Here is a 20,273-nt window from a genome sequence, read left to right as displayed (position 1 = left end):
CCACCGTGACATTGCGGTTGCCAAACACACAGGCAAGGGAGAGGGGTGGTACTCCCTGCCTCCATACATCGCAGTGTCGCAATATCCTCAGTGGCCAAATGCACAGGCTGGGGTGTTTGTGTGTGTGTGGGGGGGGGGGGGGGATACTCCCTGCTTTCCTGCCAAGATTCAAGATAATAATTCCACTCTTTACAGCCTACCCCGACCACTGCATGCCATGGTCCTAGAACTACTACTAGTACTAAGAGTATATGCCCCCAGCCAGGCTTGGGGGCTTATGATAATAATAATAATATTATTATTATTATACTCTTGCTACAAGTACCAAGAGTACATAACCTTTATGATTGTACTCTTTGCTCGTACCCTGGCCTGGTTCATGCCAATAAAATAAAAAAATATTATGGTCATAGTCTAGCACCACGTGTTGTGCATCACATGACCTGGACCAGTCACCTGGTCATGGTCCTGGATCACGGACACGAAGAGATGCAGCATAGCGCATATCGAGTCGCCTGATGCGCAGTGCATGCAGTGTGCGTGTGAGTACGAGTGTGAACTGGGCCATGGCATGGGTGACTGTCTAGTCTAGCGCCTAGTCACTAGTGCCAGGGAGTAGTAAAATACTACTCCCTTCTAGTGCATAGTCTAGCGCCCACATACTCCACAGACTGCTTTTGTGGTACGTCGTTGGACAGTCTCGTAGATCTACTCGTCCTGACATGGATGGTGATAATGATGACGCTACACCACAGTACATACACTGAATCAGCCCAGGTTGATCGATCCTGTTGGCCAATGAGCGCTGGCCACGATCCAGCGTGCACAAACTGCGCTTGATATCAGGCACATGGTCTTCTGGCAACCGTTTTCTTCACCGCTGTGTAGCGCGTAGTCGTGTGGTAGAAGAAGGGTCGTGTTGTCGTCAAAATGAAGGTCCCTGTGGTTCTTCTTGTTTTGGTGGCCGGTGCATTCGCTGGCGAGCCCTCTATTTATTTCAAGGATCAGTTTGATGGTACGTTGCGTTGCTTTTCTGAAAATTTGTTCCTATCCTGGCAAAGTACCATAGCCATTTTTCGCACTTCATTTTTTTTGTTTTTTGATTTGTAGATGGCGCATCATGGGAAGATAGATGGATTCACTCTACTGCCAAAGGAGCAGAGGCTGGCAAGTTCAAGCTGACCGCTGGAAAGTTCTACGGAGATGCAGAGAAGGACAAGGGTATGTCTTGTGCTGTGTTGTGCTGATATGGTTGCATTGCCATTGGCTGCGAATTCATAGCTCCTATCTGAATGTATGTGGTGGTGTGTTGGGGGGCGGTCGCCATCTTGGGTCTCCATGTCGTATGCTCTCTCATGTGAATAATGGTGTGAATCGGTGGAACGCTGTTGACCAACATCAGTGCTGTGCAGTACATGACATGTGGTGGTGGAGTTGGCTGTCTGGAGAAGAGCGCTCTGCAGTAGCAACGAACACGTGGCTGTGCTTGCTTTGGTTTGATTTCTCCCTCTGCATGTTTCCTCCGGCTATCTGTCCGTCCAGGCATTCAGACGAGCACCGACGCTCGCTTCTACCATGCCAGTGCAAAGTTCGACGAGTTTTCGAACGAGGGCAAGTCACTTGTCGTTCAGTTCAGCGTAAAGCACGAGCAAAGTATCGACTGCGGCGGTGGCTACATCAAGGTAAGACTTGCAGCACAATGTCCTACAGTCGCCCTATTTAGTTTCATAAATGCCGGATCATTCCGATATCTTATCTTTCATTGCCGATATATTTTGTCCGGCCTTCGTTTTGGTTGTGCCATTTCCACATGAGCAGTGCTCTGTACAATAAAACCCGGGAGCGTATCATAATCGAGTGCACGCAGGAATAATGCTTGAAACAATAGGGCCACTCCAAGCGACAGGCGAAATACAATGTAATGCGGATGTGTCCTTTCGTGGCTTCTTTCCGTGCTCTATCCACTGCAGCTGTTCCCGTCCAGTGTAAATCAGAAGAAGCTCAATGGCGACAGCGACTACTACGTTATGTTCGGTAAGACGAAGCTAACACGCTCGTTTTGTGCACTTTGGGGGGGGGGGGGGGGTATTCTGGGCGTCTGTGCACTGGGGGGTAATTCTGGGCACCCAGTGTGAGATAAATTGGGGAACAGGGGGTTGAACCAATCGGTCTTAGTGTCAGTGATATGAGTCACAGTTTAGATGAAGTCAGTTCAGTTGTTTAAGCTTGAAGTAAATTCGAATAATAATGGGGAACAGATTTAATGATCCAGCCATCGCTGGTTTTGGTAATACACACTAGTAATAGCAAGGGCAGTGGTTACTTGTAGACTGGGGAACGTTTTTATTTTATTTTTTATTTTTACAATAATTATCACAACTCACAGGCAAACAATGTGAAGAAGAGGTTGCTGCGACTTCGGCGATAGCAGGGGAAGAGTGTGTTGCTCCCTACATGGGAGCTCGCGGTTTTCCTGCCGACTTGAATTCTCACTTGACACAAAACCAGGCAGGCAAAGACACAAAAAATGCATATGGGAGCATAGTGACGTGTCGTAAGAATGAGCATGGCGCAAAATCCCTTTCCTTTAGCATCGCCTACCACCTGCTAGGCGAATAAGTTAGCCTCTTCGGTGAACCTTCCTTTGGGCTGCCATAAGAAAGTTTCCAGGTCCGGCCTGTGCTTGTGGATTGCGAACGGAGGCGGGCATCAACGTCTCTCAGTATATTGCATGATTTTACTGCAGGGTGTGCAGCATGTTCATGGTGATAGCAGCAGCAGCAGCAACAGCGGCAGGGTTGTGTGGTGCACTATGCATTCCCTTGAAACTGGTTCCAATGTTTTACTGTGTTTGGCCAGAAGGGGCGTTTTTGTGAGTTACATGTACGAGGCTTGTTTAACTCATTTATGTACGTTGTCTTATCTTCCAGGACCGGACATCTGTGGGCCAGCCACTAAGAAAGTGCACGTCATCTTCAACTACAAGGGAAAGAACCTTCTTGTCAAGAAGGATATCCGCTGCAAGGTACGGTGCTGGTGTTCGGTCGCCAGTAACATAGGCTGGGGAACTGTCCCACTGGCTTCACTGCCATCCAGTGCTTTTGGGTACTTTGGGTCAGTCTCAGTATTAGAATGGCCCGTCACGGGTGCATTTATGTATGCTCTCTTTTTGTCCTGCACGGACTCTATTGTTTCCTGCGAAAAGTACATCCCGGACATGATTGCAAGTGAAAAGACGTTAATAGCCCCCTGCACCAGTGCACGGCTCAGTGTTTGCAGTTCTGGAGCTGCACAGTGTCTCATGTGATTATATTTCATTCAGCATCACTCTCCTTCCTCATTGGATTTAATTAAACATGATGTATTTACTATTTATCTGTTCTTAACCGTCACAGTCGGCCCAGTTTTAATTTAAGAGGATGAAGTAGTGTTTATACGATCTTAATGTCTGTACGTAATGTCCCACGTAGTACATGCGTGTACTGTACTGTGATCTGACGTCACGGTCTTTGCATGTCGCTACATCTATATGTGAATGCACTATTGTGTGTACAGGATGATGAGTTCAGTCACTTGTACACACTGGTCTTGAACTCCGACAACACCTACGAGGTCTTGATCGACAACGAGCGTGCTGACGGCGGAAAGCTAGAGGAGGACTGGGATTTCCTGGCACCAAAGCAGATCAATGACCCCGAGGCCTCGAAGCCATCCGACTGGGACGACCGAAAGAAGATCGACGATCCAGAGGACACGAAACCCGAGGACTTTGACAAGCCCCAGCACATTCCCGACCCCGACGCTGAGAAGCCCGAGGACTGGGATGATGATGTCGATGGCGAGTGGGAGCCACCCATGATTGACAACCCCGACTACAAGGTATATAAAAGAATATGCAAACTGCTGATTTAATCAGGGGCAGTTTTCTTTCACATGCCGTTCCTATTGGTGGAGGTGTAGTATTTGTGGAAAAATGTATAGTATTGCTTCATGATTGCATTATTCTGTGTCTTTGTGTGCTGTTGTTCTTATAGGGTGAGTGGAAGCCACGCCAAATTGACAACCCCGCTTACAAGGGCGAATGGGTGCACCCACAGATTGACAATCCCGACTACTCCCCCGATGACAACCTTTACCGCTACACCGACGTCGGTGCTGTTGGATTCGACCTCTGGCAGGTATGAAACTGAGCGGCTGAGACCTTCAATGTGTGTGTCGTTCTTTGGCTCTGAATTGGAGTTTGGTCTGTTCTGTTCTACGGTAACTGAAGAGTGTGAATGCTTGGTGTTGCCTCTGCAGTGTGATGTTCACCCTTTTCATTGCTGTGCTTTTGTTATGCCATTAGGTCAAGTCTGGCACCATCTTTGATAACATCCTGGTAACTGACGATGCTGACTTTGCAAAGACATTCGGCCAGGAGCACCTTGATGCAACAAAGGACGCCGAGAAGAAGATGAAGGAGGAGGTATGAACTTGAGATGTCCAAGTATCTATGCTTGTTCACTCTGGCACACCCGTATGGTCAGACATTGTCTAGAACTTACAGTTTGTGGTATCATGTACTGTTGGGTTGGAAAATAATCTTTTTGGGTAGGACCTTTTCTAGGTGCAAGTGTGGATCATGCTGTTCTGAGGACGATGTTTCTCGTATTGCTTTGGTGTGAGTGCAGCAAGATGAGGCGGAGAGAAAGGAGCGTGAGGCAGAGGACGCAAAGAAGAAGGCCGAAGAGTCAGCAAAGGTTAGTTGCCGTGGAATAATAAGTGACGTTGGTGTCAAGCCTGATGTCCTGAGCGAACAAGAACCATTTTCATTGCACAGTCCAGTGTTTGTCATGCCAGGGCTGCACCGTGCTGGAGCTGCTGTGATCATGGTAGTAGATTTCATTTGCAACCTCTACAGATATGGGATACCATACATGTACAAAGGTGTTATCACTCTGGTGTAATCCTGATCCTAGTCCATTCTGCTCCCTGCCTTTTTGGGGTTTGCATTTAATAGACATTATCCAATATACCGGTAGTCTAATGCAGGTCTTGTGCCGGAGCAAGGATCTCACAAGTCATTGAGCCAGCTAGCAAGGAAAACTTTGCTGTCAAGCAATAGGACTTACTGATTGAAGCTAGGCTTCGGCAATGTAACATCTCTGCTCTTGTTACTTTGAAGGAAAGCTGCATGACTTTGAAGCCTTTTGCAATTCGTGTTGCTATAATCAGTATGTCCTATACCTGCTCTTTACAGGAAGAAGAGGAGGAAGAGGCCGAGGAGGAGGAAGGTGATGCTGATGCTGAGGAGGAGGCAGAAGAGGAAGAAGACAGCACTGCAGCGAAGGACGAGCTGTAGATGCCCTGCGGCCCGGGGTCGGCAATTGTTGTCCGTCCGGTATTTAGTTGAGAGAGCACTGTACGTGGATGAGTTGACCTTTACAATTGTACACTCTACAAAGAACACTGCCGGCGGCGCTGCTGCTGCTGCTGAATCTTATGCTACCTTTGTCCCCGGCAGTGCTGCTGCTGCTGCTCTCTGCCCTGCTTTATTCTTTCAATTTTTACTCTTTCCAACTTTGAAATATGATTGAAAAATTCCTTGTTGTGTCTAAAAGCGTCAGTTGTCCCCAGGGTGCAGCCTACAGTACTCATGGTTTGGGCACGAGAAGTTTCACCAAGACGGGGTACGGTAGAGAAATTTCGAGTTTTACGCCAAATTTAACCTCTCCAATGAAAAATAGGAATGGCTTAGACTACGTCTCTGAAACCCCTCTCCGTTCTTCAGTACTATTACTAAGAGTCCCCCCCCCCCCCCCCCCCCCCCGATCCAGCTCTGCATAAGTATGGTCTTGGTTGGGTGTAATCGGATCTTTGCGTCGTAGTGCGGTACAGATCTGAGGGTACCCGGGGAGTCGCGGGGACTCTCGGATCAAAACAACGGTGCCCTGCCTCGAGACCGGCCTTGCGGTTGCGCTGGTGTGGAGCGTACGCATGACATCAGAAGATCCGACTTACACTCGACGAAGACCTTATGCAGAACTGGATCAGGCGTTGCACACTGTGGGGGTTTATGACATGATGTACTCTTGCCATTACAGTATTAGTATTACTTTAGCCAGTAGATCTACACTGTAGACTCTACTGTAAGTGTAGTAGAATCGCCACCTGTGTTAGCATCCACTGACTGTAGGCCAGGGCAGTGTCAAAAGTTGGGACTTGGCCTTGGGAGCTACCATAATACCAACGAGTCACATAATTGCAGCACAGCCCCATCATATCCAAGTATTAAAGTTGTATGCCTTTTTGTAAAATTTTCTTTCAATCCTAGTGCTGTAGATTTACCCATGATGATGGTCAAATGCAGGTTTTTGCCTGGCACATGTAGCCAAGGGAAGGGCCTACAGTAGGGAGCAGTCACCCCCATGCTAGGCCATAGACATAGTCCGTCATGGTACTGGCCACATCCCCATGTCCCGGGCAGTTCTTGGGTGTCCTTTGAATTAATTGCTTTGATCCAGATGGATTTCACTTGCCAAAACTACAAGTCACAGTTAGTGGAGTTACGGTAAAGCTTGATCTGCACTGAAAGTCTGAAAAACATGACTACATACTGATGTAGCTACGTAGAGACAGTAAATACTGTAAATACCGGTATTTTACGACACCCTGTTTGTCATGCGCATACCGTATTATCTCTAATATAAGCACGGTCCTTTATTTTTTCAATGTACCTCCGCCCCATGCTATTATTGGAGACGTTCCTTTATTGGAGACTGTTCTATTATTATTTCAACTTGGCCTCATTTCAGAGGCATGTTGCCATGCCAAATTCATGTCTGACACACACATTTCAGGGTTTTTTCGCCGGTACAGATAATGAATTTACACTGTGCTTATAATGGAGACTGAGCACTTTATTTTTTGAATGCCGCCCCAAGGTGTTCTATTATTGGAGACGTGCTATTATTGGAGACTGTGCTTAGAGATAATACGGTATGCAGCTAGCCGTCTGAGCCAGGGAGTCGTAAAATACGGTATTTTACGACTCCCTGGTCTGAGCTCATGACATGAGCCCGTCTCGACTCCAAACGTAACCACAGTAACGTTGACTTTCTTGGCGTTGACATGGCCACGCGACCTGGCTCTCAGCCCAGGCGTTCTGTCTCCTTGGAGATTTCAAATTCCTGAATGTATGCGGCTTGGGTGGTTGTTGAATGTTCCTGTTTCACCTGTGTTCCACGGCTCAAAACAAGCACTCTTCAATCTCTTGACTTTTACCACTTGTGACTTTCTTTTGAAAGACATCGTTAGCGTTTACGCGTTCTTGCATGTTGTTGGTCTTCCTGCTGACCTTCGCCTGGCGAGGAATGCCTCAGAGAAGTCCCAACTGTTGATGTGAAGGTGGAGAAATGAGTGTTTCAAAGTTGGTTACGGGGGAGAGTGTGAAGATCCAGAGGAGTAATGGTACGTGCCAGGCTTCATAGTGCTGATTTTTTTCATGATGCGGAGTTACCCTTGATTCAAGTGCTCGTAGGAATTGCACCTCATCTGAATGCATGGAGTTGTTCTTGCCCCGGGTACGGTGACAAAGGGTAGCATGTGCATGACTCTACTGTTTGGTCTCTGATGCGAACTCAGTTGGGCTAATTAAACGCCAATGCCAGTCCAGAATGCACTGGCGAAATGAGACTTGAATACAACACACTGCACTTTTACGCACCTACACATCAAGCAGCTCCACAGAACTAGAAACATGTTCATACCTAACCTAGTAAGCGATCAAGCAAGGGTTACATATACCAATGTCCATACCAGCAGCGATGCATAACTTGTGTGTATCTTGACATACCGTATTTTCCGGAGTATACGCCGCACCAGTAATCCACCTAAAAAAATCCGTGCGGCTTATACTCCGATGATCAAATTACCGGTGATAAATAGGGTAGATGTCTGTATTTCGTGGCAAAAAAACCTGAGTGCGGCTTCTGCTCCGGAAATACGGTACATAAGTCATGCACTACTGAAGTTATTGATGAGTGTATTTAGTAGAACCTTATATTCAATACACGTGCAGGTCAGCAGCACCTTACACACGCAGAAACTTGCCTCATTTATCCCGCCAGAGCAATACTGAAGTTTATTTACCAGTACAATCTATAACACACTGGGTAACTCAAACACAGCTTCCCAGTATCACTGTCCATTGAAGGGCAGACAGTACAGGCACACTTGATCGAATTGAGCAAGTACAAGTACGTCTGACTTGGCAGCACACAGACAACGAGTAGCCTTTGTATGAAGATGCCACCAGTCGTGTGCTGTCGCAGCCTGTGTCAAGCACGCCATGAGAAGTCAGCCGATTTTCCTGTACTGTGCTGTCCCTGCGGGAATTTGCGGAAAAAACTCTCGAAAACTTGCGCAAGAAATTGCGGCAGAAAACAACAAAAAATGCGACGAAAAGTGCGGAACGATGCAGAACTTGCCAGGAATTCGAGGAATTATTTACAGAAAATTGCAGATTTGGGCCAAATCACGCAATTTGTTGCATCGTATATCTACTCGGGAGTAGTACGAGTGCAAATAACCTACAGGATCAAGGAAAGCACTGCGTGTGTAGTATCTCTGCCCGACCAATACGGAAGTAGTACGGAACTAATACGGAGCTTTGCCTGATGTATATTTAGTGTATCTCCGTATGTAAGCGTACGACGTCTGCTGCATAAAAGCGGCTGCGCATTTCTGTTTTGATGAAGATGAGATTTTGATAATAACGAGCTATTCAACCTCCAGGTGTGCACCGGAGAGAAAGTCAGTTATTTTGCCGTTTCTTCTTTCACTAATAATTATATCTCAGGTGTGTACCTGAAAGAAGTAGAATAATAGTAATTCTTGTTGATTTCACCGCGCCTACCACTCGGCCACCCATTACACGTGAAAAGTGCATAAAACAAGAAAAAACGCGGGAAATCCCGGATTTTGCTGAAAATCGCGGGTTTGGGCGAAAATCGCGAAATTTGTTGCATCCGTGGAATCGCGATTTCCTGGAGGGACAGACTGTGGAAGAAACTCCACACGTGGGCACGCACGCACGCACACACACACACACGCGCGCGCGTACACGTGCACACATATGCATAGTCTCACTCACTGTCGCGAGTTATCTCAATGTCTGTGGTGCCTCCTTTTGCACCATGGCCGGTAGCTCGGCTTGCTTAAGGCTCGTAGCTGTACTGATGAGGCCTATATGGCCGAAATAGCTTGCTGTCTACAGCATTGGCTACTGTAAGTGAACAAATATTTGGCGCATGTCAATTTTCGACTACTGTAAACCGTGAGATTATTGCCATGGTCTAATTTCTGCGAAATTCGCGACCGCGTGGAAATCCCGAAATTTAGACAGCGCGAAAAGGAGATCCATGAAAGGTTTAGCAAGAATGCCACAGGTTTAGCAAGAATGCCATTCTGCAATCGCAAAATTAAAACCTCGCAAACCTGTCCGGATTCTGAAAACGCGAACTAAAAGCGCTGCGAAAATTTCACGCTTTACAGTATATTCGGCCTGGGCCTTTGGGTCCTAATTTTTTTCCAGCTGAAATTATTGCTTGCAAGGTGTACTATGACAGTGTAGACAGGCAGGAGCGGTGCAGGCTGAACTGTTAATGCAGCTGAAATGTGTTTTAGTCCTCAGAGTCGAATGCTGACATTTAAAAGCGCTGAACAGTTGTAGACTTGCAATAGGAGTTTGAATGCGAGAGGCTTTGAGAGAATACACGTGGTATTGTGATGATGTGTGGCGTGTTTCTGGTGTTTACTTTTCTACAGGTCGCGTGCACTTTGCTTTGGTTAGCAATGTCAACTTTGATGCGCAGACGGTTATGGTGGAGTGGTTTGAACATGGGGAAACCAAGGGCAAGGAGGTTAGACTTCAGCAGTGGCTTCAGCCACTTGACATGGACCTATTTCCCTTGCTATGTGTTTAAATTCTTGTTCATATATTTGAAGCTGAAATGTACTCATGATGTGTCACACAGCAGTGCGGCTGACTGCAAGTTCAAACTGTCACATTGCTGAGTTTCCATTCACATGTGTGTTCTTGTGCGTACTGGCACTGGTTATCCACTAGTGTTCTGCCGAGGTCCAAGTGCGCACGTTCATTTTCTCACTTTACTACATGTATGTGTTGTGATTGTTGTCACAGGTGGACTTCAAGCAGATATTTGCATTGAATGAGGACTTGAGGCCAACTCCAGAGCCATCCATGCCAGCACCTGCACCCATACCGAATGCTCACTCGTCTCCTGCTGCTGAGAAGCCGCCGTCAAAGCTTCAGGCACCGTTGCGGAGTTCGGCAAGGAACGCTGCCAAGTCTTCGCGCCCGTCAACGGCAGTGTCACAAATCTCCACGCCGCAAGCGTCAGCCTCTCGGCCTTCCACATCCAGTGGAATACCAAAGCGAGTTAATTCTCCGCTGGCGCCCAGGCCCCAGGTAAGCACGCTGTTAGGCGACTGCTAATCGAGATTCACAGAAGCGCTTTTCCGATGCAATACGTGATGCGATGGCTGTGAATCCGGGACCCCCCCCCCCAATCCCACTCACTGTGCACCTCACGCAACCACCACAACTGGCTGGTCTCAGAAGTTGAACTTGGCTCAAGTTTCTCATACTTGCCAACCCCTGGCAAACAGTTTCCTTGACACTGATGACGTTTTTCCTTGATTTTGCCCATTTTTCCTTGATCTGCAATTTTTACATCACAATGGTGCAAAAAATTGTATATGACATCATTGTGACGCCAGCATGACCAAAAAACATTCGCAAATAGTACAACATGTCCGACAAAAAGTACTTTTTCATGCGCTAACTCGAAAGTTCTCGCTCGCTAGACCTTCGTTTTGGGCACAGCACTGCTAGCGAGCGTCCAAAACACAATAAAAAAGGTGTTGACGGACATTTTCAAAAATCCGGTAGATATAACTTTTCCGGTATACCGGGATGAATGCGAGTTTTCCTTGATTTTCCCGGAAATTCCGGTAGGGTTGGCAAGTATGGTTTCTTGATGTGATGTGCGATGCGGGCCTTGTTCTGCAGCAAAAGTTGTACGATAGGTTCTGCTTAGTGAGCTAGTTGTACTTGATTGTACAAGTAATAGTTGCTTTTGGCTGCCTGCCTTTATGCAGCCTCTTCTGTTCTGGAATCAGCTTCCTGGCAACTTGGAGGATGGCTGACTGCTCATCCCCTGTACAGGAACTTAAGCAATCCAGAGGGGGATTGTTTGCTATCAGTATGTGTGCCTCGATAGCCAGCACGGATGCATTTGGTTTGCTCCTTGGCAAACGGTTGAGCTGACCGAAGTCCCGCTCGGACAACAATGTTGGTTTGGACCCATTTACTGTCTGGTCCGGATCCGGTACACCCTGCTCATGCAGCATCTCCCATACTCTGTGTAGATATGTGTGCCAGGCTATAGCAAGCAGCTGTAACAGGCCCTTGACCAGATAGTCTTCTTGTGTTGGCTCCAGAAGCTTGTCCACATCAACATCGGGCTGAGTAGTTGTGGCTGTTGGGAATAGTTTTGACAGTGCCGTTCACGACCATAGTATTGTATGCATGTGTGGGTGGGTGCATGTGTGCGTGCGTGCCGACATGTATGTGTGTGTGTCTGTGTGTGTCTGTGTGTGCGCACGTGCACACGTGTGTGCGTGTGTGTGTCTGTGTATTTGACGTGCAGAATGTCAAGGAAACAGCGGAAACTCCAAGCCCACCTGTGAAAAGAAGTGAGTAGAGAACCACGGGACCCATTCACATTGTGTAAACCGACTTGCTTGATGCGCTTCTTCAGTTGCTGATCCGTGTGCTGCTTTCTGTGCTGCTGGTTCCACTCACGTTGTGTGTCACCGGTTATGATGTCTGCTCTTACCCAGGTATCCCGGTGCCTGCCTCTGCTGCTTCGAAGATATCGAAACCCAAGCAGCCAGCTGTTCGTCATAGCATCGGCGGGGCACAGCTTCAGGACGCGAAGAAGGCAAAGGAGTCGGGGGGTGAGCAAGGTAGTAAAGCGCTGGGCATGGCTTGCGCTTTTCCGCTGCTTTTCCTGCCCGTATTGTCTGTGTAGAATTGTGTCGTGTGTGTGTGTGTGTGTGTGTGTGTGTGTGTGTGTGTGAGAGAGAGAGAGTGTGTGTGTGTGCATAGCTTTCATGGCTGAGGTTGTTGGTATGTCTGTTGGCTCTGGGTTCTCAGTACTCAGTAGCCGAGGCTGGTTGGTGAAGTAACTCCAATTTCACTTCAAGGTACCATTGCATCTAGTGTCTGCTTCTATCAAAGCAGCGTGCAGTCTATACTGGTTACCCCAGCAAGTGTAGGGTGTGCATAGGTAACTGTCTAGGCTGTTTTATGCCGATGTACTCCGTGTGGTGTAGACCAGGTGTGCATTGGTGGTCGATTCACATGGCTTCGCCAGTTGTGTGGATTAGACAGTTATCTGGCGCAAGTCTTGATCTGTCTCATTCAGATCTTGTTCGCTATTGTTGCTATAAGAGAAAATCTGTGGGTGCACATCCAGTGCATTTGCAGATTTGCGTGCTTCTCTTGCGACGGGCGTATACATGGTATGGTATGGTGAGTGTGAGTGTGTGTGTGTGTTTCTATAGTTTGCGCTGCGAACCTTCCTCTTCTCTCTTTGCCAGCTATTGTGGCTGCGTGCTTTCCTTTTCCTTCTCTTGACGGACATGTGTACGTGTGTATATATTGGTCTTTGATTGTTTGCTGCTCCATGCAGTGGGTAATCGGAGAAGATCACACTGTGTGAAGGAGGTCGAGCGACTGAAGAAGAACCGAGAAGAACGAAGGTATGGCTCCAAAGCCTCACAGCAACCAAACGCAACTAAGCGAAGACTGTTCAATGTTACAGTGGCCCACTTCTATTCGATGACCTTTTTTATGTTGAACATGTCATGTGTTTTGTGCTTTGGGACTGACTGTAAAAACACAAACTGTGTTAATTGAAGAATCGATTGTCTTCTGTGTCACTTTCCTATCATGTCCAGAGCACGTCAAGCGGAGCAAGTCCAGCAGCGCCTTGAGGTCAGCATTACCATCTTGTTTTGTTCTCTCTGCCAGTTCAGTTTGGATGCATATTGATACTTGCAAGAGATAACCCCTCTAGCATGTGGGGTCTGCAAGAACTCACACCACATATTCCACATCTATTTCAACAATTTTCAAGTTCGTTTCGTACTATGTACGGCGAAGCACAAGTAGATGCACAGCTGAATTGCTAGTCTATCACATGAATTTTAAGGCTTTGTTGCACTGCTTGCTTCCGGATCATGTGTTGCTTGATGCATGTGTCGGGATCTGCTGTTGCGGCTACATGTACATGTACTTGATGTAACTGTTGGTAACCTTAGTTTGCAGTGATCTCTCCTGGTCTGGGCATGGACCTGCTACATGTTGCCTGTACTGTACTAAATGCTGGTATTTATTGTATATGCAAGCCTTGCTTGATAGTTTAACAAGTATGATAGTGAGATATGCTGTCATCATCTTAGAAACGGGTGAAACTCCGAACAAACGATAAGCTTTGCTTCTGATTTCACTAGTAAACACTGACTACACGTACACAATTTGTGCCATTGTTGGTGTCATGCTGAACAGTTTGCTGTGGACCTGAATAGGGTCTGGATTGAGAGCCAACTTTTATGTTGATGTTCTTGCTCTTGGCTGCTGCTGCTGCGCCGATGTCTCCACTGGTGTTTCTGTGCAGGAGATTGACCCAAGCAATCCCAATGCAGATTTTCTGATGATGATCCGTGACCATGTGTCCGGCCTGCGAATCACATCCCTTAGCCCTCGTGACCAGGTACATATAGGTAGGCGTGATAACTGCATCACAACCACTTGAAATGTAGAAGAGTAGTGGTAAACACACACACACACGCACACACACACACATTCACACACACACACACACGCACACACACACCCGCACACACACACGAACACACCAACACACATAACACACACACACACACACACACACCTCAGACCTCAGACCTGCCCATCGCGGAAGCGATGATAGCGAACGGCTATGTTAGGCATAGCAACTTGTGCTGGGATTACACCATTCAACAGCTCACACACACACACACTCACACACACACTCACACACACACACACACACACACACACACACACACACACACACACACACACACACACACACACACACACACACACACACACACGCGCACACACACGCGCGCACACACACACACACACACACACGCACACACACACACACACACACACACACACACACACACACACACACACACACACACACACACATATGCCTGGTGTTATGGTGGTGAAATACACACCTGGTAAAATGGCGGTAAATACATACTGTAGTGTCGCGTATAAAAGCATGACCCGTATAGAAGCATGACTCGAAGAGAAGCCGATTTTTTGAAGAGCGGCGTGACACAGAAGCAGGATTGGAATAGAAGTATACGTGCAAGTACATGTATGTGCGCACTACATCCATGACCATGTGCACTGTACAGTGTAGACTGAAGATGTTGACGTAAAAGCATGTTTTGAATAGAAGCATAACTTGAATAGAAGCATGATTTGAACCCCGGCTTATACGGCCGTAAGCACCTGATTTTATACGCGCCATTACTACCTGCACACACAAACAAAGCTCTCTAAGCTGCAACATTGTGGCAAGAGCTCTCCTTCTCTCACCACCACTTGTGTTTTGGTGTGTGTATGTGTGTGTGTGTGTGTGCGTGTGTGTGTGCGTGTGTTTTTTTGAATTCTCCTGGTTCATGTAGGTGTCAGCTCAGCGGATTACGGTGTGCGTCAGGAAACGTCCGCTGAATAGGAAAGGTGTGTAGTGCCGGCTACTATGTGTGTGTGTGTGTGTGTGTGTTCTCTCTTTCTCTCTCTTTCTCTCTCTTTCTCTCTCTCCTCTCCTCTCCTCTCCTCTCCTCTCCTCTCCTCTCCTCTCCTCTCCTCTCCTCTCTCTCTCTCTCTCTCTCTCTCTCTCTCTCTCTCTCTCTCTCTCTATCTCTCTCTCTCTCTCTCTCTCTCTCTCTCTCTCTCTCTCTCTCTCTCTCTCTCTCTCTCTCTCTCTCTCTCTCTCTCTCTCTCTCTCCCTCCCTGCCTCGATCGAGTTGAGATTGTCAGTATGTGATGGATGAAAAGAATCTGAAAGATAGTCATGCTCAGTCCCTACTAATGCTATGGTTGATTTTCCTTTTCGCTGATATGTTATTGTGTGATGTTGCAATTGTCTGTAGAGTTGGGACGTCAGGAGGTGGACGTGTTGACAGTGGATGCCAGAAATCACCTCTATGTGAGTCAATTAGAGGTTGATAATTTCCGTAGCATGTGCAAGTGAGTGCGAACATTATAGGATTTTCCAGGATTGCATTTTTCAAGGACTGCATTACACAACTCCAGTGAAAATGTAATACCCTAGGGCTGCTTGTCTCTCGTTTTTTATGTAAACCTGCGCTTTCGCTTTGCTATCTCTGTTTACTGTCCCAGGTTCATGAGCCAAAACTAAAGGTGGATTTGACCAAATATCTGGAAAACCACCCGTTTCGGTAAGTGCTATGAGTGTGAAGTAGCGTGTGAGAGATCAGGCGGAAACTGAAATGGACCCTCTGGGGGAGGAGGAGGGGGAGGGTATTTTGTCTGGCAAGGGGTTGAATAGGAAACAATTATTGCAGTGCAATTACCAGGTTGGATGCGTCGCAGTACGCTCGCCACGTACCCATCGTTGGGCCGGCGTATCACACTCCGTTAACGGGATCGTCATTGCACAGGCGGTGAACGATGTCGTGGCAACACTTCACGATAGCTTCCGGGACAGCCTGATCCTATGCCACCTCTGACGTGCAGGCGAGGCGCTAGGAACAAGATGGACGCAGCCAGCCACGCACAGGGTAGTGCCCAAGCACTCGGCCACACCAACTGAACAGTTCATGCTTCGTTGGCTTATCGGGTAGCTGCAGAGACATGCCTTCGCGACGCATCCACGACACACTCCCCTTGCCATCAGCCTGAAGTTGTAGACTTAGAACACTCACACTCATGGCTGGCTCTGCCGGCTTGGTTGGTAGGCCATGCTCCATGAGTCGCGACTTTGTGCGGTCGACGAGCTGCTCCGGGACGTAGAGGTCATCCACGTAGTTATCTACGCCATCGAGATCATGCGTGGCCCACTTCACTATCAAGTTCATCGCCTTGGGAGCCGCAAATAGCCCGAAGCCCATTCGCTCCAGGACGTACACTTCACCACTCCACACAACGCACTGGTAACGCCACAGATCAGGATGTACGTGTACCTGTAGGTATGCTTTGCTGATATCCAGCAGCTGCTACACATTCAGGACGCCCGTCTGGCACCACCTCCGTAGAGTCTCGCCACATGCCGAAGCGTCGGTGCCAGGGTGCAATGTCAGCTTCTGGGCGAGGAGCCGGTAGTCGAGGCAGCGCCGAGCTGGCGTTGACGCCTTATGCTCCTGCGTAGCGGCGAGCAGAGGCAGTACACATCTCGGCTCACCATGCTTCTCCATGTCATGCCTCACTAGCCAGCCATTGCCGAGCCATTTTTCGACCTTATCTCCAAATAGCTGTTCCTGCTCACTGGAGAGTTTGGATCTTGAGTACTCCCCAAGGCCTGTCCCGATCCATGTAGTCAGCTCTGTCTTGTCAGCCCATTACCACTGCAACTCCCACATCTTGTTAGCCGCACTCCACCGGAGGGTCAGATCTGTTGCCCGCAGCACAACATCGCCATTGCCAAATACAGCGGCAAATTTGCGGCTTTGGCATCATCATTGGTCCACTTTTGAATCCCTGCCACAACCTGGAACTTCGTCCCGAAAGCGTCCCCAGTCATCCATCCCCCACGATAGGGCCGAAGATAGCCGCCTACCTTCGCTATGTCCGAATCCGTTCGCTTCACGCGGACCGCAGTCAGCTACACAGTCCGGAGTCCACTGGCTCCCGGGTTTCGGCACCATGAATAGGCTGTAACCTTACAGCGCCCTGGCTCACAAGCCACCACAATACCACCAAATCCCAAGCTCACAGACACAGGACAGTTTTTTTTACGCTATCTTCTTGAAAGATGTTTGAAGTAGAATTCACTGATGTTGCTCTAGAATCACCGGAGAAAAAGGGGAGAGAGACTAGGCAGAGACTATGCATGCTCAGTGGGCTGTGTTGACATCCGTGGCGCTATTTGCCAGCAAGCAGTTGAGCTCAGAGTTCCGAGAGACACACAGCCTAAGCAAAAGAAGAATGTCATGATGACTAATCATGGATGATGTAACCACTAGCCTAGGCGCCGAGGCATACAAACAGGGTGTAAAACCCAGACAAGAAGATTAGCACAAGTGGCAACATGCAGGCTACTTACTGTAAAACATGTAATTTTAGGTGCATCAAAATTTCGGTGCCAGGGACCTGCCAGGTTTCCGGTGTAACATAGAATTTGGTGAACAACTTTCCCTTCACATACAGTGCATACTCTGGTGCCTTTTTGGTGTAGTTTAAATTTAGGTGCCTGTCTTCTCTACCGAAATCACCGAAATTAAAGTTACACCGAAAATGTTTTACAGTACAGTAAAGCCTGTAACTCAAGGCCACCGTGACTAGCGACCAGCCTGGTACTACAGACCACTGCACCAGGCACGGACGGTCTCACATCCACATAAGGTTGTGCAGTGCAACCTCTAACTGTAATATGTAAGGACCACCTGCCACTAAAGACCGCTTTCTCTGGCCCCAAGGGGTGGTCGTTAGTCACAGGTTCTACTGTACTAGTAAGCTAGTACAGTACTGCTCAAAGAAATCCAGTCGCGTCACTCAAAGTTTGTGCCTTGCACCGTTTCTCAGCCCAGTGTTCGCAGGTCTATCTATGGCTGCGCAGCGCCCGGCGCGTACTTGAGTGACTCGACTGGATTTCATAGAGCAGTACTGTACATGTATGGGGAAGGCTGTTAAAGGGGAAGTTAAGGCAAAAATTAAAATTTCACCAGTTGTAGTCTTCGGGGTGCTGAGTCGAATGGTCTTGGTCCGAGAAAGCTGAGACGCTCCCTTCCTACTTGAATCCCAATCGAACTCGCGCACTTCCACCGAAACTGGGTGACTGCGCCCTACGAGATGGGGATTTGTATGCGAAATGTCACTAAAAGCGCCATTTCGTTCTTATAAAAGCACGGATGACCGCGATTGGCCCATATGTTGTAGTCTTTTGGACGCTGAGTCGACTGGTTTCGGTCCGAAAAGGCTGCGATGCAGCGTTCGCCCCTAATTCCCAATCGAACATGGTTGAACAAGTGTTCACGTGCTCCTGCGTACACCAGTCACCTGGTCACCGTGCCTCCAGGGTACAACTTACAGCCTGTTTTGACCTTTTTTGGGTGCAGTCTGGTCACTCGAGTTGAACCTTGGTGTGAAAGTTGTCGCCTGCTGGCGTGGTGACCAGGTGATTTTGGCACCCAGGAGCACGTGACCGCTTGTTCAACCATGTTCGATTGGGAATTAGGGGCGAACGCTGCATCGCAGCCTTTTCGGACCGAAACCAGTCGACTCAGCGTCCAAAAGACTACAACATATGGGCCAATCGCGGTCATCCGTGCTTTTATAAGAACGAAATGGCGCTTTTAGTGACATTTTGCATACAAATCCCCATCTGGTAGGGCGCAGTCACCCAGTTTCGGTGGAAGTGCGCGAGTTCGATTGGGATTCAAGTAGGAAGGGAGCGTCTCAGCTTTCTCGGACCAAGACCATTCGACTCAGCACCCCGAAGACTACAACTGGTGAAATTTTAATTTTTGCCTTAACTTCCCCTTTAATAAGTCTGGATCTGCTGCTGCTACAGACTACAGTATCGAAAGTGCAGTCACTGCTCTACGCCAAACAAGTACACAAGCATGCAGGGAAGACGGAGACTCCCTCGATTTAACTGTCAGGCTAAGGTCTGTGGAGAATCCATAAATACAAAATTAATACAAATACAAAAGATGACACCTCACATTAGTCGCACCACACCACTATACTGCAGGAGAATTCTATTAAAAGTATTCTACTATGCAAACAGTAACCGCAGCTAACTAAGTAATACATGCTGTACATGTACCTCGGATGTTATCGTACATTTATTATTATTATTATTATGTGCTTGTTCGCGTAGACATCAGCATGGCCTGCAGCTGCATTAATGGGCACGCAAATCATGCAAACCAGCCAAAAGTGTTCGCATAAGCCACTTCGAATAGATACAAAAAGACCACAACAGTTTCAGAAAAAAGAAGAAATATGCGAAAAGAAGACAAAAAACTAGGGTGCCGACACCACTCGGGCACGGATGCCCACCCAACCGCTTCGGTCAGCAGCAAGGGCACGGAACGCCTCCAGATCGACTTTGCTTGACAAGGAAAGTCCAATCCGCTTGCTATCGTACATACTACTAGTATAATATTATTATTACTTCAACCCCCAGCAGACAGAAGTGATGTGTACTGACTGGCAGTGTCCTTCCACTGTCTGACTACTGCATTCCATTTTCTTATTGTTTTGTTCTCTCTCTGCTCCGTCAGGTTTGACTATGCGTTTAACGAGGATGCGCAGAACTCTCTAGTGTATCGGTGAGTGTGTGTTGAGCTTCAAGTTTATTCTCCACACTAGAGAAACTGTAGAGGTTTTGAGCTGTGTCTAACTTCAGCTGTTACGTGTTCTCAAATGACTCGTAATACTACGCACGCCAACCAACCGGAATAACCATGCAGAACCACTTTCTTCCATAATACAGGAGTAGAAGCAAAAAGCTCATGTCATAACCGTATGATAACGTATCAGCAACAACATTATCAATGCCAGAGACATGATGGAGATCAGTGGTGAATTTGGATATGAACTCAAATGTCGTAGTAACTCGTGTTTAGAATAGCTTGTACCAGAGGTAGACAATGAGAAACAAAAGGCCTTCCACGAAGTAGCGAAGTGACAAACTCCTCGATAGATAGTCAACAGCTCACGACCAAATGTGCTGTAGTTAATTTCTGTAGCAGTTAACCTGCATGAAAAGAATCGATCGATGTACTGCTGAAGAACTGCACCAATACCGGTGGCAGATGCATCAACAGAAAGAGCAGTGAAGGCATCGTCAGCAGGGTGCACAAGCAGTGTGGTCTCGGCCAAGGTAGACTTGATCTCAGCGAATACGGCAAATGATTCACCTACAAATGCAGCGGTAATTGAACAC

The 20,273-nt window shown here is 47.7% G+C and overlaps 2 protein-coding genes across 3 annotated transcripts in view; both read left to right on the top strand.

Annotated features, from left to right (window-relative positions):
• Positions 1 to 855: 855 nt before the first annotated feature.
• LOC135814944 (calreticulin-like) lies at positions 856 to 5,583 on the top strand. The gene is made up of 10 exons (XM_065328145.1): positions 856 to 1,015; positions 1,111 to 1,221; positions 1,543 to 1,682; positions 1,971 to 2,034; positions 2,931 to 3,025; positions 3,556 to 3,879; positions 4,035 to 4,178; positions 4,346 to 4,465; positions 4,671 to 4,739; positions 5,240 to 5,583. The coding sequence occupies exons 1-10, from the start codon at positions 931 to 933 to the stop codon at positions 5,339 to 5,341; spliced, it is 1,254 nt and encodes a 417-aa protein (XP_065184217.1). The 5' UTR covers positions 856 to 930; the 3' UTR covers positions 5,342 to 5,583.
• A 1,638-nt stretch (positions 5,584 to 7,221) lies between these two features.
• The window catches only part of LOC135814943 (kinesin-like protein KIF2A), a 24,895-nt gene continuing 11,843 nt past the window's right edge, over positions 7,222 to 20,273 (top strand). Inside the window, exons 1-12 of one of the 2 annotated variants that reach the window (XM_065328143.1) lie at positions 7,222 to 7,449; positions 9,808 to 9,902; positions 10,184 to 10,471; positions 11,715 to 11,760; positions 11,908 to 12,033; positions 12,762 to 12,831; positions 13,030 to 13,066; positions 13,749 to 13,844; positions 14,824 to 14,878; positions 15,292 to 15,347; positions 15,542 to 15,600; positions 19,609 to 19,656. In XM_065328143.1, the coding sequence (XP_065184215.1) occupies positions 7,395 to 7,449; positions 9,808 to 9,902; positions 10,184 to 10,471; positions 11,715 to 11,760; positions 11,908 to 12,033; positions 12,762 to 12,831; positions 13,030 to 13,066; positions 13,749 to 13,844; positions 14,824 to 14,878; positions 15,292 to 15,347; positions 15,542 to 15,600; positions 19,609 to 19,656 (1,031 nt within the window). In that variant the 5' untranslated portion in view covers positions 7,222 to 7,394. The remainder of the gene's footprint in view (positions 7,450 to 9,807; positions 9,903 to 10,183; positions 10,472 to 11,714; positions 11,761 to 11,907; positions 12,034 to 12,761; positions 12,832 to 13,029; positions 13,067 to 13,748; positions 13,845 to 14,823; positions 14,879 to 15,291; positions 15,348 to 15,541; positions 15,601 to 19,608; positions 19,657 to 20,273) is intronic. The other variant, XM_065328144.1, reaches the window with a different exon arrangement.

The sequence above is a fragment of the Sycon ciliatum genome, chromosome 4 (genome assembly GCF_964019385.1).
Source record: "Sycon ciliatum chromosome 4, ocSycCili1.1, whole genome shotgun sequence".
NCBI lineage: Eukaryota > Metazoa > Porifera > Calcarea > Leucosolenida > Sycettidae > Sycon > Sycon ciliatum.
The sequence above is the reverse complement of the archived record's forward strand: the minus strand, read 5'-3'. Positions and strand labels throughout refer to the sequence as shown.